The following is an 18,986-nucleotide window of genomic DNA, read 5'->3' on the forward strand; positions in this document are numbered from 1 at the left end:
GCAACCTGAAAATTGTTTGATAATTCGTAGTTAATAATAATAATGATGATAGTAATACTAATAATAATTTCCTTCATATTCCATTGAAAATACACCATATCGGTGATTATTTGTCATCGGAAAAGAAGAGGATTTTATACAATACTGGGACAAGAGAGTCAAGATAGAAATATAAAAATCCAGTTCCCTCTCTGTACATAAAGGCTTCTTTTTACTGTTTAGGTATTTCCCACGTTTTACAATGACAGTTTGGATACGCCCTTTTATGCTTTACGAAAATTCACTTATATTTCGATTCACTTTTTCGGAGAGATGCACGGAAAGAATGGGATTTTCTTTTTATACATGGAATGAAGGTGATTTTGTGGTAAATATAAAGAGACATACGGTAAGAACACACACAACATACATACACACACACACACACATAGATATATATATATGTATATATATATATTATATATATATATATATATATATATATATATATATATATATATATATATATATATGTGTGTGTGTGTGTGTGTGTGTGTGTGTGATTATTCCTAATTGATGCAATGCCGCACTTACTCGATATCTCAGTTTCTACAAAAAACTCTTGTTTCCCACTGTTGTTAAATCAGTCTAAATATAAAGACAAGAACCTTTTACTGAAATTTGAAACGACGACTGAAGGCTTTCGATTTCAATGCAAACGTGTTCAAAAATTTCTTTTAAATCCGCATATATGCAAATGTCAATTTGGAAGCTGGGAGATTTTCCAATTGACTCAGAAAAGTCTGACTTAATTCCGTACGTTTGGAATCACGGAATTTGAACAATTACTCTTTTCACCGGTATCTTGAAGCTATGTTAGGATAGTTTGTTTGTGTGTGAAATGACTATTGTAATACATTTTATACCATTTTTACAAAGCCAGTAGTTACCGTTGCGCCAAAGACCGATATCAAAGGCCAATTAATCTCGCCAATCATAATTTGCTTTCTATCTCAGGGCAGGAGAGAGACGGAGTGCAATTAGGAATGAATTAAATCCGCAAATATTCCAATGCAATTGAGGAATATCCCCTTTTATCTCAAATGAAGGAGCTTCTGACCAATCCGGAATATCCCTTATCATCTAAAATTAAGGCGCTTGTGACTAATGAGTTTTACCCAAATGAAGGGATATTGCTGATTTGGTTCTATTAGATTTAGGCCTGAAAACCAAGCTTTATTTTTTTTTTTTGGTGGGGGGGGGGGGGGGGTGGGGGGGGGCGCTGCTTATGGCCACGCAGCACGGAAGACAGTGAAAAGAGGCAGTTGGAGAGGTTGGACAGCAAGATAAAGAGATCCAGAAAATACATGAGATGAAGTACAAGACTAAAAATGGAGCTTTGAGAAAACTTTTTAGTTGCAATTGTACTAATAAGTGATAGCTCGAGAGGCTGAACAGCAAGATTGAAGGAGAGAAGCGAAAGTGGAGGTTAAAGCAACTTGAGGTCGAAGGAACGTTGCAAGCACCCTTTAGTAATGCCTACAGTGCACCAGAGAAGTTGTACCAGCGACACTATCTATCCCCCACGGGGATGATGTGACCTGTTTAGGATTCTGTTTCCTCAACGTTTGCTGAGACTTTCTCTCTCCGGAGGAAGAAGTTACGCTCCTCACGCAGCCTCCTCATGTAGAAAGAAGTTCGTTTTGAGGAAGGCTAAGCAGACGCTAACTTTGTCTCTAACAAGAACAAAACTTCTTTTACGACAGACACAAAGATCAACGTTGGGAACACCAGAGGTAGTTGGGGAGAGGGAGGAGGGTGGTGGTGGGGTTGGGGGAGCGGGCCGGGGGGAAGTCGGAGATGAAAGTCCCAGAAGAGGCTTAAATTCTAAATCTATTTTCGTATCGTTTCGTATTCACTAGGGTACGTTTCTGCAGCTCTTAGAAGTAATTTGTTTAAATTTGTATGATCAGGCGTATAGTTCACGTAAAGATCTAAGATGAATTTATATATATATATATATATATATATATATATATATATATATATATATATATATATATATATATATAGTATATAATAAATATATATATATATATATATATATCTATATATATATATATATATATATATATTATATATATATATATATATATATATATATATATATATATATATATATATATATATATATATATATATATATATGACTGGTAAAAGTGTCTGTTACAACAGAATTCCATCTAATAAAAGGGAGCCCATAAAAACGCCAAATAATAGAGAGAAAATTACTCTATTTCAGAGACTGCTGTCTCTTCAGGTAGATGAATGAGAAAGATTTTACAGAAAAGGTGGTATTTATACCAAGAGGTCCATCCACAGGTAAGCCAATTTAGGTCACTCCCGCTAATAATCTTCCTTTAATCTTCTTAAGCGTTGGTTGAATGAAAACCTTGTCGATCATATCGAAATCCATGCTCCTTTTGAGATGTTCGTTACCTGCCTCTCTTTTATTAAGGCTGATTCCATCATTTGACTCTTGTACCGGCAGTTGCTGCTATAAATTACACGTGACAAATTCCAGTTTATTCTATGGTTATGTTCATTTATATGGTTGAAAATAGCTGAGTTCTGTTGCCATACCTAACTGACCGTTTGTGTTGTATTAATCTCTGGGGAAGTGATTTACCTGTAAATCCGATGTAAGATTGGTCACAGTCCTGGCATGGGATTTGGTAAACCCCAGTGTCCTTGGGAGATGTCTTTTGTTGGACGTTAATCAGGGATTTGGCTAAGGTGTTTGGGTAAGTAAATGCAAAAGGGTTAGATTTTCCGAGGGTTTTGAGTCACCCTCTTAATCTTGTCAAGGTGAGGAATTTTATTTTATTGTTGGGTGTATCTCTGGTCTTGTCTTTAAAGGGTCGGTAGAAAATTACGTTTGCTTTGTGAATTGCTTTCTCAATTATATGGTCAGGATATATATATATGTATGTATATATATATATATATATATATATATATATATATATATATATATATATATATATATATATATATATGTATATATGTATATCATATATATATTTATATATTTATATATATATATATATATATATATATATATATATATATATATATATATATGTATATTTCATGTATTTATATATATATATATATATATATATATATATATATATATATATATATATATATAAACATGATACCAAATTCGTGTCATTAAACTTTGTGCTCATAATTTTTTTATGGAGAATCAATAACGAAGTGCCTAACCCTAGATCTAGTTATTGGATTAAACTTTCCTGTTGATTTTAATCCCTGTCACACAGAACTTAAAAGTCGCGATCAAAACTTCATCAGATCATATCAGGGGAAATATTTTCCCTCAAAGAACCATCTAACGAATGAAGAGATTGATTTTAAGGTTTCTGACTTACTCTGTAGACTTTTGTCTGGAATTCAACAAACCCTTGCCTACTTTCGGGTCAAAATATACGTTCCCTGTATATTTTGATCGAATCAAATCTAATGAAAAAAATCCAATTTACAAAGGCGATTATAAATAAAATTAAAAAGAACACAAACGTCCCATGCAATCTGACAACGTAGACATTAATAAAAATATATCTTATTGATACAATACAATTTGTAGTGTCACACTTAGCAGTAACACAATGTAAGGTTTCCTGAGTTTCTCTATGTAAAACGTATGTACTTTTTGAGGTTATCCTTGGGGTAGGACAGTCTACCAGTTCCCCTCTACTCCCTCTGCAACAGATTCCAGTATGACGGCCTAACGATCCTTCGAGTGTGTCCCAATGTTGTATTTTCCCGAGTGATATATAAGTCGTTATCTTGTCTAGTCAGTTTGACACTCTGAATATCACGTAGTCACGGAAATTCAAATAACCTTATTGGAGGAAGTTTTGATATAACTTTGGAAACTATTCTTCATTTCTGGAAGAGAAAAATCCCAGGTAGAAGAACGGGCTGGAAAAGACAGGACTCTCCTGTAAAAACTGTGCTTGCCTGAAAACTGATAAGTAGGCAGTTAGGGAATCTCTTTGATCGAACTTCTAAAAGTGAAAATCTAGTTGCACTAGGCTTCTGCTCCAGGCTTTTTAATCATGTCCCTTTTTTAAACGCTGACTGAACAGTTCTTTTGGCCTGAAAATTTCAAAAATATTCTCTGTGTGCGGGGTGGGGGCGGGAGGTTCAGAGCTCAGCTGTCTGGTTTCAGTTATGTATATCTTAGTTTTACCAAACTACTGAGCTGATTAACAGCTCTTCTAGGGCTGGCCCGAAGGATTAGATATTTTTACGTGGCTAGGAACCAATTGGTCACCTAGCAACGGGACCTACAGCTTATTGTGGGATCCGAACCACACTATATCGAGAAATGAGTTTCTATCACCAGAAATAAATTCCTCTGTTTCCACATTGGCCGAGCCGGGATTCGAACTTCGGACCACCGACATATAAAACATGACATTCAACGAATGAAATGCTTTTTTATTTTTTTTTTTTTTTGATAAGTCGAGAAGGTCATTGTTCTCTCTCTCTCTCTCTCACACACACACACACACCCACACACCACACAAACACAGAATGAAGGAATGCGGGCCCTATTTAAGTAGCAGCAAACATCCACTAAGGATCCTCATTAGAAAAACATCTACTGTCTAAGCACACAGTATTCCATCAGCCTTTAACCAGAAGTCAACCTCTTTACCATTCACTCTAACTCGGCCCCCACCCCCCCACCTTCCTGTTTGTCAAGAGAATCTTTCCTGTTCCTCTTGCTCATTCTGCGTTCTAAAAATGACGAACGGCAGTGTCTCTCTTATTCAGTTTCACTTGGACTTCGCCCTACGGTACACAACTCAATTCACGTCAGAGGCTCCAAGTCTCTCTTAATTAAGTTGACCTCCGTAGCGAGGCTCTTCTCCTACTGACCCTTCTTTCTCTCGAACCTTCGCTTCCCCCAAACATGCTCGAATGACGTCACTTTTCTGAGGTCCCCTGTGCCTTTTGTAACTGGAATACTGCATGAATTACTGCATGAGTCACCTATTTTCTCGTTCTGTCTTTGAATATGTTATTAATGGTTACTTTCATGAGGAAAAATATAAAAAAATGCACTCATAAGCAACATAAAATGCGAGAGATTTTATATCGGTAAATAACATGAAATGTTTGTTCTTTAAAATGTTTTCTGACCGTTTGTCCTTCCTTTGGGTTACATCATGGTTTGTCTTAATACAAAGGTTCTCTTTTGTTGTTTGTTTCTGTGAGAGGTATCAAACTTAATTACAGACTATGTATGTGCGTGTGTGTGTGTGCGTGTGTGTATGCATGTATGTATGTATTTATATTCATATTTCATTTATTTTAATTCATCTTATTTTATTTTTATTTATTAATTTTTTTTTAAATCAAGGATTTTATCATCATTGCTTTTGTTCAATAAACTTTAGTTCCAACAATATCAAGGCATTCAGAGTTACCTAAAATCTATTTGTTGATTTCCAATTGAAGACATTATTATTCAGAGGTGCCTTTGTAGGACCCACCTCCCTCTGAATAAATTCGGAAGTTGCGAAACTCAGTGGCTCTGGAGATCACGAGACAAAGGGAAAACTTGGATACGTAGAGTGGAAGGAAAAACTTTGCAGAAATGAAAACTGGGTGAAGTGGTCATTAAGGAACCTTTCTCTCATCATAGGGAAAACGGCTACAGCAGCAGCAGCAGCATCAAACGTTTCCCTCAGAATTCCAGTCTTTTTCCCTCTTTTGCTCTTTGGTGTTGCTCTCGGTAAAATGTCCCCTTGGAGATCTTTGCCACACTCGACGAGAGAAAAGAAAACGTCAACAATTTTATGGTAAGGAAATTCCAAATGGGAGCTTTGATAGCTATCCCTTCGTCTCTCTCTCTCTCTCTCTCTCTCTCTCTCTCTCTCTCTCTCTCTCTCTCTTTCCCTGTTCTACATAAGGAAATGTTATCCACCCTCTGTTCACAGTGGGTAGCTAACCTCTCTCTCGCCCTCTCTTTCTGTTCTGCATAAGGAAATAGATTCCCATTCAGTTCACAGTGGGTAGTTCTCTCTCTCTCTCTCTCTCTCTCTCCCTAACGAAATGGTATCTGAGTCTAGATAACGAGTTTCGATCTCCAAACTAGGCTGAGAATGAAGAGACATGGGCACTTTACTTTAAAATTCAGTGAGCCTATTTTGAACTAAGCAGTGAATTGTCAATATGAATATTAGTCGATTGTTGTAGCCTGTCGTTGGATGAGGTAGGAGAATGAATAATAGAATTGCGTGATATGTTTACTTTTGCTCACTTTTTTTATAATACTAATGACAATCCACATTTTATTTAGGAATCAGTCCTTTATCACCTGTTATAGTGACCACTTTCTAATGCCGCGTTATTTTCTCCCAGAGTCAAGATATATAATGTAAAAGACACGTTTACCTCATCTTTACATTAAGGGACCGCCCGTCAAAAATGACGAAATATTTGAAAAAAAAGTCGATTCTAGTGAATCAACCATCGAATATTTCATGGTCATGGCAACACTCTACAGACGTTTCAGAGCAATATATGATTCTAACTATTTTTCTACAATATTTTGCTAAAATAAGTTATTATTTTGACAATCACACTCTTATTTCCTATTATTAGGTTATACAGCGTATAATAAATATACAAGGAATTATATACGTATACATATATCATGAATAAAAATAATGTAGCAACTCGTTCCACTGCTATACGGTAGCGAGTAGGTGAATGGAACTTTGAAAGTCAGTGCCTTGAAGGCTATCGTAGCAGACGGTCGTCTGCGTCGTCTGCTCGCGTGACGTTTCTTGTGTTTCGTCTGCTACTGTCACCGTTCATCGGGCGATTTTTTAGATTTATCTGGATTCTCTACACTGCAAATCATTTCTGCAATGCCCAGGAAGAAAGGCTACATCAAGAGGATGGCCGAAGCAGTTGAGAAAGCGAGAGAGGTGAAAAGGAGGAAACTGGAAGAGCGACGAGTGTCAGCCATTTTAACTCCACCACCAACAGCTGATCCTCCCCTCCCAGCATCAACGAGCCTTATGACCGCCACCACACCACTGCCTCCTCCACCACTGGTGCTCCAACACAAACTCTCCACCAGTTCAATGCGTAGAAAGATCAGTATTAAAAAAAAAGAAAAAGAAGTGTACAATAGCTGCTCTGCTGGAGCATACTAGTCGCCGTGGGATTGTGTCAACTTAAATGCCAATTTTTCTCAAAAGGAGTGAGTTATTGTCCTTTCCAAACCACAATACTTTTACTTCTTGTTAGTTTTTATCCGCATTTTTTCAATTTTGTTTTTTTTTCATTGTATTCGTCTTTAAAAGTTCTATAACTGCTTAGAAACCAATCTTTGAACAATGTTTCTCTCTTATTTCCTTTAAAATTACATTATTTACGTAACAGATTTTTATTACAAATTTAAACGCAAAAATAATAAACTTTATCCCTCTAAAGTACAAATTTTGTTTTAAGGAGATTGTTGACACACTCTTTAGCTATTAAATGAGACTAGGTTTAGCTTCCTATCTCTGATAGTTTTAAAGCAGTAGCAGTTTTTTTGGATGCATACGAAAATGCCCTTTTTATTTTATTGTCTTCTTTTCTATTGAAGCAGATTTTGCATCAGCAGATGGGAGAAGAGTCCAGGTATCAAGATTGCCCTAAAAAAAATAAAATTTTTTTTGTTTTCAATTAGTTACCATGTGTTTTTGTAACCCATGTCATTTTTTTGTGCATGCCCCCCTTAAAGAACCATTAAAAAAAGAAAATTCAAGGCTTATATCATCCCAAATACTCTTTCAATAGCTGTTGTCGTTTAGTTGATTAAAAAAAAACTGACCCATCACTTTTATTTTTGTTTCTTCGTGTGAGAAAACAGACCCATATTTGGAATCCTCATAAAAAGTTTTATAAGAATTAGGTCTTATTTTTTCTCTAGGACCAACAGTTCCTTATGCTCTCCCCAAAACTATAGTCTAGATAAGTCCAGTCTTACTCATTTTCATAATACCCGCAATGATTCATTTTACTTTTTCCACGACTTTCCCTCAGACATTCATTCCCAGATTCAGTCATCCTCTTTTCCGACACTAAGCTTCTCATGTCATTATTCCGCCAACCACTTTTTATATTCCTCGCTATTTAGCCTGTTTATAGAAGTTCTTTTCTCCTTATTCCGTTTCATTATTTGCCTCTCCAACTACAAAGGACGAAGCACTTGCATTTCGCTCAAAGAAAGAGTATAAATTCACTTCGTTGGCATAAAGGATAAATTCCTTTTGTTCGCAACATTCCCCCATCCCCTAACCTTTGTCATCTCTGAATGAGATTCCTTTAACTAACAGTAAATAAGCACAAGTCTTAACACCTGGACAAGAGTGAAGTCCTTCTGAAGGGATTCGCAGTGTAAACAATGATGATGATGATGATGATGAGAGCTAGATTGGATGTCTGTCTGTCTGTCAGCGTTCTTTATTCAGAGGCGAAAGAAATTTCATGAGAATTGGGGACTTTATGAGAATTAGGACATTTGCAGGAGCTAAGATTTTTTTTAAAAAGTGTTTTTATTTCCATGCTTTGAATACTTCAGTTTTAATATACACATGAATAAGAAGCTGTAGCTGATTATCTCATAGGAACATTTTATTGAATGCACCTATGGGAACTGTCACATCGTATTTGTCAGATTACAAAAAATGATACTTCTCTCTCTCTCTCTCTCTCTCTCTCTCTCTCTCGTCCTCCTCTCTCTGTCTGCGTCGTTCTTCAAGAAAAGGTGTCTTGAAATCAGGCAAAATCTTGCTCCTCCCTGATATTGTAAGGTTACAATATCTGTTCTTTAATTTGCAAGTCCTCTGCTTCTTCTTCTTCTTTCGAAGCTGAACAGGGAGCTAAGAACGAAGCCTCGTCTGAGATGAATGACCAATAAATCGATATGGAAAGGAAACAAAAATCCGGTGATAGACAGAATATTAAATTCATTTTAACTTTGTAAAATAGGGACATGTCTCCATTTTCTCTACAGCGCAAGTCTGTAAACATAGTTGATTTCCTTTCATTATTAGACTCTCTCTCTCTCTCCTTTGGGAGGTCCGGAGCTCAGTGGTTTGGTTTGCATAATTCTCCCGATAATTAGCAGTCCTCTCTCTCTCGCTCTCCCTCTCTCTTCTGCCCTGAAGGTTAACTTTAGGCACGGCGTAGCAAAGTTTCTAGGGTATATTATATGTTAATTTTACATAGGTAACTATTCAAATATAAATTCTAGTAATGAATCTTATGAATTGTTATTTGAATGGGAAGATTCAGCCACACCACCTTTATAATTTTTGCTAAATGATCATAAACCTTTCAATTTTGTCAGTATAAATGAAGATGGGTTTACCAAATAGAATTCTTATATTTACGTGTTTCTAGGCGGAAATTCTGAACGAGAGAGAGAGAGAGACACACACACACACACACACAGAGAGAGAGAGAGAGAGAGAGAGAGGTGGGGGGTGTGTTGCAAGATGTCATGTCAGGATGCAGCTTACTTCGAATCACATTATTATTTTCCGCGTAGAAAAATTCACGGCATTAGCAAGAGAGTAGACTACATCACCTGTGACCTATGTATTCACGTCGATAAATTCTCTAGATAATTTTTAATGGAAGCTGTATCAAGATATATTTTAAAGTACTTCGTAAATGTTACGAATAAAATAAACGAGAGAGAGAGAGAGAGAGAGAGAGAGAGAGAGAAGGATTTTTGCTGAGGATTTTATCCTGAGATCTAATCACATCAGGGAAGATGTGACCTCCAACGAAATATTTCTTCTGTTGCACCGATTTCTTAACAAACCTGATGCTACTTGTAGTAATGAAAATCATCTCATTATTTTCCTCAAGCTCCTAATATTTCCATTTTAAAGTAAACATCACCAGTAGATTTGTCATCGTAAATCAAGATTGTAGCTCAGACCTCGTTGAAGTATCAAGGAGTTTCGTTACAGATTTTATAAGCTATAAAATAACTGATCTGCTTTGGCGCAGTATAACAATTTTCTAAACAGAGGGAAACATTACAAAATTATCCTTAATCGAACAACATGAATTTATATTAGATTCGAAATGAAACAGTCTTGCTTTAGCATGAACACACATATACCGCGCTGTAATATTAATGAGGGTCATTCTGTTTGTGAATTGAGTTCAAGAATAATTTACGAAACATATCAATAATATTTCCTCCATCCATCCGTTTTGATTTTCTGAATGCCTCCAGTTCCTCGTTGGACGAGTGGGTTGCGTGCTCGCCTACGGATTCGGTAGTCGCGAGTTCGATTCCTCGCTCTGCCAACTTGAAATCAGAGGAATTCATCTCTGGTGATTAGAAATTCATTTCTCGATATAATGTGGTTCGGATCCCACAATAACTTGTAGGTCCCGTTGACAGGTATCCAATAGGTTCCTAGCCACGTAAAAGTATCTAATCCTTCGGGCCAGCCCTAGGAGAGCTGTTAATCAGCTCAGTGGTCTGGTTAAACAAACCATTATTACCGTCAGTGCACCTTAGTAACCGCACTGTATGCATGACGGTACTGTCTCCATTCTTTTCTCCTTTTCACTGCCTGAAACAGTGAAAGGCTGAGAGTGTCCCGTTGCTTGGCTTTGCAGGCGAATTTTCACAAAAATTCATCGTTTTATAAAGGGTACTTTTCATGTCGAGTACTTTTAGCGGTAGAAGCTTCTCAGACGAATTGTTTGTGTAATGTATAATCTGTAAACGATAATTAAAAGGGTGATAAATGTCACCTGGGGTGGATGTAGTGGTGAAGGGTAAGATGTATATACCGTAAGTGAACGTATGGAACCTGTGTGTGTATGTGTGTAAAACGATGACCTAACAAATAGATGACATGGAATTCCAAAATGAAAGTGTCGACGTAGTCTCCTCCCGTCCTGACTCAACAGGAGACTGAGACTTTGTCCCTCAACAGTTTTGGCATGTAGTTGTCTCGCGTAAATATGGCCTTCTTGCTCTGACAAATGTTCTTCATTCTGAGGTCATCCATCTCGACGGAGAGATTCCTGGAGCCTCCCCACTTCCCTCCCTCTGCCCCCCCCCCCCCCCCCCCCCCCTCTCTCTCTCTCTCTCTCTCTACTCTCTCTCACCTTATGTAGAGGAGCCTTCAACACATTTCTGGATGGAATTTTGTAGCAGTGCATTTTATGATGTATCCTAAATCTTAGCAATGAAATGTAAGTAATTAAACTGTTCATTAGTAGCCAAAATTGCATTTCTAAACCCAGTTAAAAAGAGAAGCATTTTATTCCAGCAAAAAGTAATATATATATATATATATATATATATATATATATAAATATAGATATATATATATATATATATATATAATATATATAGCTTGATGATAAATAAACAGTGCAAGACCAGGAAGAACATTCTTTATTAACGAGCTTTCGAGGTTCAAAACCTCATCTTCAGGCTGAAAAAATGACAAGGATGAGAAATCATCAAAATTACATTAAAATGAATTGTCTTTATTAAAAGCTTCAGTAAAAACATAAAATAAAACAACAATACATAAACCAAAAATACCTAAAAACTTACGATGTAACTAAAACAAAACCCCCGCAAAACATACAAAAACAGAAATAAAAATGAAATAATATGAAAGGTAAACAAACTACCCTCAAAAATAAAATGGCTAACGACCCACTTTGTGTTCCTACTATGAAACTATATGATCGCTAGTTGAATACCGGACGAGTTGTTGTTCAATTCCGGTTTCATTTTCTTAATAAACAGCGACTCTGAAATTAAAAGGTCCAGTCTATTTGTTTAGCAAAAAGACTCTAAAATCTAGGTGAGTGAAAGGATGGTCCTGTGCTAAACTGTGTTCCCTTACATGGCAGAAAAAGGTGGTTAGAAAGAGGAAACCATAGTTCTAACGGAAAAGACCTCTGTGTTCCAAAATTCTGTGCCTAAGCCAGCGGGAACTGGATCCTACGTATCGCAGACCACACTGCGAACAGGTAAACAAGTAAACGACACTCGAATTAAGGTCCAACAGGAAGAGCAGGCTTCTCCCTCAAAAGTGATCCTACAGTAAAAGGGTTAGTAAAAACAAACCTGAAACTAACTTGAGGAAAACTGTGCTTAAGTAGTCTTGTAACTTTGTCGTACCAAGTAGCTACTATGACCAAGGAAAGGCAATTTAATTTACTTTACATCTTTACTAGCAGTACTGTACACCGGTCTGGGCAAAATTCTCATCTAGAAAATTTTTCAGATATTTGTAAAAGACAAATACGGATAAGAATTTTCGGAAAAATAATTCTGGAGGAAGACCATGTCTTGATGAAATAAATTAAAATCACAGCAGACATTGTAATGAAGATGAGGTTTTGAACCTCGAAAGCTCGTTAAATAAAGAATGTTCTTCCTGGTCTTGGCACTGTTATTTATCATCAAGCTAAGATTTCCAAGTAGCCGCCAATTACTGAGACTATATATATATATATATATATACTATATATATATATATATATATATATATATATATATATATATATATATATATATATATATATATATATCATATATTTATTCAATTTTTTTAGAAATTGTAATATGAGACTTACCACTTTATAAGAAATTCTCTTCTAAAAGCTCGAAAACTTCCACAAAAGCTTTAGAAAGGCGATATGTTCAACATACTATCCAATTGCTTCTTCAATGTACGTTGTATCTTGCATGAACAGAGAGAGAGAGAGAGAGAGAGAGAGAGAGAGAGAGAGAATTTACAAGACCGCAAGCGCTGATTCCATCAATTTGACAAACGAAAGCTGAGAGATGATGGATTCAAAAAGCACGATGCTTCTCGCGAGCAACTCATCTTGATTTGCTCCAAAAGGCCTTTGCTTTCCACTATTGAGCAACATAAACAACATAAACAAAGCATAAGCAACCGACGCTCAGCCACGCAATTCCCACCTAAACTTTTTTTTAAAGATTTGTGGGAGGCAATTCTCCCCAGAACTTCTATCGAAGAAGTTGATGTAGCAACATGGCTTACTTCCCAGTTGTTTATGAGGGAGTTGATTTAATGTTTCTGAAGTGATTTACTCCTCCTGGAGTATGGTGATACGTCAGAGTTGGGCAGTTGTCGCTTTCTTTAACTATGTGTTTATCCGCAGCAGATGCAGTTAATAAAGTGTCTTACGACCTGCAAATATTTTAGCAGGGAGCGAATTCATTCCTTCTTTCATCTGACGTCTCCTGAATTTCAGGTTTATCGGTTTATTTTCTATTCCCTCATATTTATTTATTTGTTCCCTATAACTCTCTCTCTCTCTCTCTCTCTCTCGTCTTCTAAGTTAGTTTATCAAGTGAAATACTGTAAATCAGAACAAGATGGCAGTAAGTTCCAACTGTGGGAAGAGATGGCGTAATTTAGCGTGTTTAGCAGATTCGCAATACGATGAGGTAGCAGGAAGGGAACTGGCATTTCTCATCTATGAAATCAGCAACAGTCCTAACCAAAAAGATACAAAAGCATTCATAGATATATAGAGGGATATAATCCTTCAAAACTGGAACAAACCTAATGAAAACATCTTGAAAATAATTGAAGAAGTTCCAAATAAAATCCAAGTGGTCAAGAGACTCATAAAGAAAATATACATAAACCAACATATTCCGACAAAGAAAATGAATAAGGTGAATCTTGTGAATATCCTAATTGACGCATTAGGAAAAAGAATGCCAAAAGCATGCAAACTGTGTAATTTTGGTTTGGTATAGCATAGTCAATCCACAAAACCTAATCAGAAAATGTGCTGCATGCAACATTCCGACCCATCCACAGTGTGCTGAGGTAATACAAGATATGAGAAAAGATACAAGAATTTTTGTTCAACATGTCTATCATGGATAGACAATGTTATTAAATCAAGATTGAATGTACAAATAGTTGAGGATGAAGAAGAAGAAGGAAGAGGAAGAAGAAGAAGAAGAAGAGGAAAACGGAAGAGAAGTAAACAAAAATGAAATGACAGAAAAAAAATAAGGAAAACAAAGAACAAGATAAAAGTATGGATGCAGAGATACTCATTGATACTACATATGAGGCAATAAAGCAGCATACCTACGAAGAAATAAATTACGATATGGCAACAGAAAAGCAAATCCCGAAGAGGCTCTACCCAGATCTACACAATGACGGGAAAGAGGAAAAAATAGACAAGAAAGACAAAATCTGCAACCTTTTGAAAAGAGGGAATTGCAGATTTGGAGAAAGATGTTACTACAAACATCCTAAGGTATGGTCACAACTATGAAATATATGGTAAATGTGCATACCTAGATGGATATGGGGATGATTGCAGAGATCTGCATCCAAAAATATGCAAAAACCTAAAAGAAGGAAAAGGATGTAAGTTCGACAAAAAATGCAAATATATGCACCCTGTAGCCATGAATCATAATCAAATAAATAACCAACCAAGTAATAAAATCCAAAATAGAAAGAAACAAATAAAGAGAGAAATCAAGAATATCAGGTAAAAGAGAAAGCAAACCACCAATGAGATATGCAGAGATGTCAGCAAAAAATTCAATGCATCAGCTCCAAAAATTCTACTCAAGGGATAATAACGTATTTATTATGCAAGAGGATATTGCAGAAACGGAGAAAATTGCAGATTCAGACACAAAATGAATAATTATGATGAAGGAAGATCAAATATTATGGAAAAGTTGGATTTTTTAATGTCAGAATTTCAGGAAATGAAAAAAGAACAACATACCAGAACAGGAAAGAGACATGGGAAAATCCTTATTACTACCAATATTAAATGAAGGAGAAAACACGCAAACCATCATAATGATGAATGCGCAGGGTTTAGTTACGAGTAACTCAAAAAGAAAAAATAGAGTACTTAGAAGAACTAACCCAAATTGAAAAGAAAATAGATATAATGAATATAAGTGAAACCTGGTATTCCCAAGAGACTGGGAATGATGATCAAATAAAAGGGTTCCAAACTTATAGATCAGATAGAAAAAATAGGAATCAAGGGGGTAACCGCAATATATGGGAAAGACAAAAAACAAGGAAAAATATATGAGAAATATAGTAACTCAGAATGTGAACTAATAGCGGTAGAATTTAAATCTGAAAAATTAATGAACATAGTAATATATAGACCTCCTAATACTAAAGAGTTTGACTTAATAATTGAAAAATTGGATGATATAGTAGAAATCACAAGGACTGGACTATTCTCCTATCTGGTGACTTCAACTTTCCTTTCGTAGAATGGAAAGAAACGAATAGGAGATTGTGGATGTACTTATACATATAAAAAAAGAGAGTAATAGTAGTGCAGAAGATATGAGGCAATTCGAAAAGCTATTAGATATGCTACTAGAATACAACATTCAACAAATAAATCACCTGCCAACAAGAAAGGAAAATACTTTAGACTAGTATTTTGTGAACCGAGGTGAATTATGTTAAAGAAATAATAGTTTATAATGCGAGTATTTCAGACCATAATGTCATAGAATTAACAGTTCATTCCAAAGCAAGTGAAAACAGAGATAAGCAAGAAATGAAAAAGTGGGAAGGATATGGAAAAATATCAACTTCTACAGTAAAAATATAAAATGGTCAGAAATAAATGAAGAATTAAACAAAGATTGGATAACATTTCGTAAGCGATGACATAAGAGTAAAATACGGAGATATTATATAAAATATTAGAGAAAAATAGTGGATAAATATATACCGAAGAAGAAAAGTAAACATCATTCATGTATACCAAGAGACAGAAGGATCTTGTTCCAGAAAATCAGAAAGTGGAAAAAAGGTCTTGCAAAAGAAAAAAAATGCATGAAAGTTATAGAACTAAAAAGTAAGATAGAAAATGCAGAACAAAAGATTATACAATCAAAAGAAAATGAAAACGGGAATTGGGAATTGGAAGAAAAAACCCTATAAATATCAGCAAAAACCCCAGAAACTATTATACTCATATGCGAAGAAGATGAATAAAAGAAGAATAGAAATAGGCCTCTGAGAATTGAAGGGAGATTAACGAATGAAAAAAAGGAAAATTGCAACATACTGGCAGAACGATATAAGAGAGAATTACACCCCTAGAATAGATAATGAAGATAATTGATATAGAAGTAAGGGACGAAAATAGTGAATATTTAGCTGACATAGAAATTAATGAAGCTGATATTGTGCAGGCAATAATGAAATTAAAAATGGAGCTGCTGCAGGGCCTGATGGAATCCCTGCTATTTTGTAAAGAAAGTAGTTCATTCTATCGCAAAGCCACTTGCAATATTATTAAGACAAAGTGTAGATACAGGCAAGATTTATGATGAGCACAAATTAGCATATATCACCCCTACTTTCAAAAGTGGATCAAGACTAGAGGCAAGTAATTATAGGCCTGTGAGTCTAACATCACATATTATGAAAGTGTATGAAAGGGTAATGAAGAAAAAATATTATGAAACATTAATAAAAAATAATTTGTTTAATATAGGACAACACGGTTTCGTACCCGGAAAAAAGTACACAAACCCAACTATAGTCCACCGTGAGAACATATTCAAAATATGAAAAGCAGGAAATGAAACAGATGTGGTATATCTAGACTTTGCAAAAGCTTTTGACAAAGTAGACCATAATATATTAGCAAAGAAAATTAGAAAACACAATATCGTAGATAAAATAGGAAGATGGTTAAAAGAATTTTTACACAACAGAAAACAGATAGTTATGCAAACGATGAGAAATCGGATGAAACCAAGGTAATATCCGGTGTGCCACAAGGTACGGTGTTAGCTGCAATACTGTTTGTTATTATGATTGAAGACATAGACGTAATGTTAAGGATTCGGTAGTGAGTAGTTTCGCTGATGACACAAGAATAAGTAGAGAAATTACTTGTGATGAAGATAGGAACGCTCTACAAAGAGACCTTAACAAAAGTAATATGGATTGGGCAGAGGCAAAATAGGATGGTATTTAACTCTGATAAATTTGAATCAATAAATTATGGAGACAGAGAAGGAAGCTATATGCAATATAGGGGACCAATAATGAGACAATCACAAAATAAGGAAGCAGTTAAAGAACCTTGGTGTGATGATGAATAGGAACATGTATGCAATGATCAAATAGCAATTCTTTTGGCAAAATGTAAAGCAAAAATGGGAATGTTGTTACGGCACTTCAAAACAAGAAAAGCTTAAACATGATTATGCTCTTTATAAAACATATGTTCGTAGTCCACTTGAATATTGCAATATGATATGGTACCCACACTATCAAAAGGTATTGCACAAAATGAGAGTGGTACAAAGGTCCTTTACAGCCAGAATAGAAGAAGTTAAGGACCTTGACTACTGGGAAAGACTACAATCATTAAAATTATATAGTCTAGAAAGGAGAAGAGAACGCTACATGATAATTCAGGCATGGAAACAGATAGAAGGACTAACAGAAAATATCATGGAACTAAAAATATCAGAAAGAGCAAGCAGAGGTAGATTAATAGTGCCCAAAACAATACCAGGAAAAATAAGGAAAGCACACGGACATTAATCCACTACACCAGCATCGATAATGCAGCGTTTATTCAATGCGTTGCCAGCTCATCTGAGGAATATATCAGGAGTGAGCGTAGATGTGTTTAAGAATAAGCTCGACAAATATCTAAAACTGCATCCCAGACCATCCAAGATTGGAAGATGCAAAATATACGGAAGATGCACGAGCAACTCTCTGGTAGACATTAGAGGTGCCTCACACTGAGGGACCTGGGCAACCCGAACGAACTGTAAGGTCTGTAAGGTCTGTAAGGTCTCTCTCTCTCTCTGCAGACTGATTTCCTTTGGAGCCCTTATGGATTTATCTTAGTCTGTTGACGCTTTGCGGCTGAGGATTTTAGGAGGAAAGAATATGGATTATACTGAAGGATCTTATAGGATTGGGAGTGTCGTCGATATATATATATATATATATATATATTATATATATATATATATATATATATATATATATAGAGAGATAGAGAGAGAGAGAGAGAGAGAGAGAGAGATAGAGAGAGAGAGAGAGGGGGGGGGGGGGGACGGGGGGGGGGGGGACGTTTATTTTACTGCATATGCTGAAGTACATAATACCATGGTAGCTCGTAAGAACTTAACACAAATGTAAGCCTCTTGTTCATATAGTAGGTCCTTTTCAGTGCAGCAGCGACAAGACATCAGATTTTATTGAACAAAAAAGTCAGGTACAAAAAAAATCAGTATCTGAGCTCTACGGTGGAAGCCGAATAAAATTTTATAACAAAACTTTTTCGAGAATTTGATCACAAAAGGAGAAATGAAAAACGAAGAGTATTAGTGGAAAGGAGATATATTTTTTCTTTCTTGCATGAACCGAAGGCGATCAAAAAAAATGCACAAAACCGAAAGGAAGAAGGACCCAGAGAGATTTCATTTCAGGCCTCCCCCACTCTAAAAGCCGAGGGCTGTTGACTAAAGGGGAAAAAAAACTGGACAGAAATACCAAATCTAAATGGGTCCATGTATAAGGAATGAGCCATATTTCTATGACAGAAGATTCTCTGAGGGCGATGATGCTTCAAAGCTTGGCAGCTGTTCGCCAGAGGCAATCCGTGATTATTTCACCTCTATGTTTATTTTAATATTTTTTTTCAATGTTTTGTGTTATATATTTTTTATTCACCGTAGAGTGGTAGTGTCATCAGTACACCTGTAGCGGTGCACTGTAGGTGTAACTTAAGGTTTTTTGCAGCGCCCCTTCGGCCCCTGGCGTGGCAATCATTTCTTTTGCTGTATCTCGTTCATATTCTCTTTCTTCCATCTG

At 35.8% G+C, this 18,986-nt stretch overlaps 1 protein-coding gene across 1 annotated transcript in view; it reads left to right on the top strand.

Annotated features, from left to right (window-relative positions):
- Nucleotides 1–6,953: 6,953 nt before the first annotated feature.
- Nucleotides 6,954–18,986, top strand: part of LOC135196511 (histone H3.v1-like) — a 54,313-nt gene continuing 42,280 nt past the window's right edge. The window contains exon 1 of the mRNA XM_064223358.1: nucleotides 6,954–7,188. Coding sequence (XP_064079428.1) covers nucleotides 6,954–7,188 — 235 coding nt within the window. The remainder of the gene's footprint in view (nucleotides 7,189–18,986) is intronic.

Source organism: Macrobrachium nipponense, chromosome 18 (genome assembly GCF_015104395.2).
Source record: "Macrobrachium nipponense isolate FS-2020 chromosome 18, ASM1510439v2, whole genome shotgun sequence".
NCBI lineage: Eukaryota > Metazoa > Arthropoda > Malacostraca > Decapoda > Palaemonidae > Macrobrachium > Macrobrachium nipponense.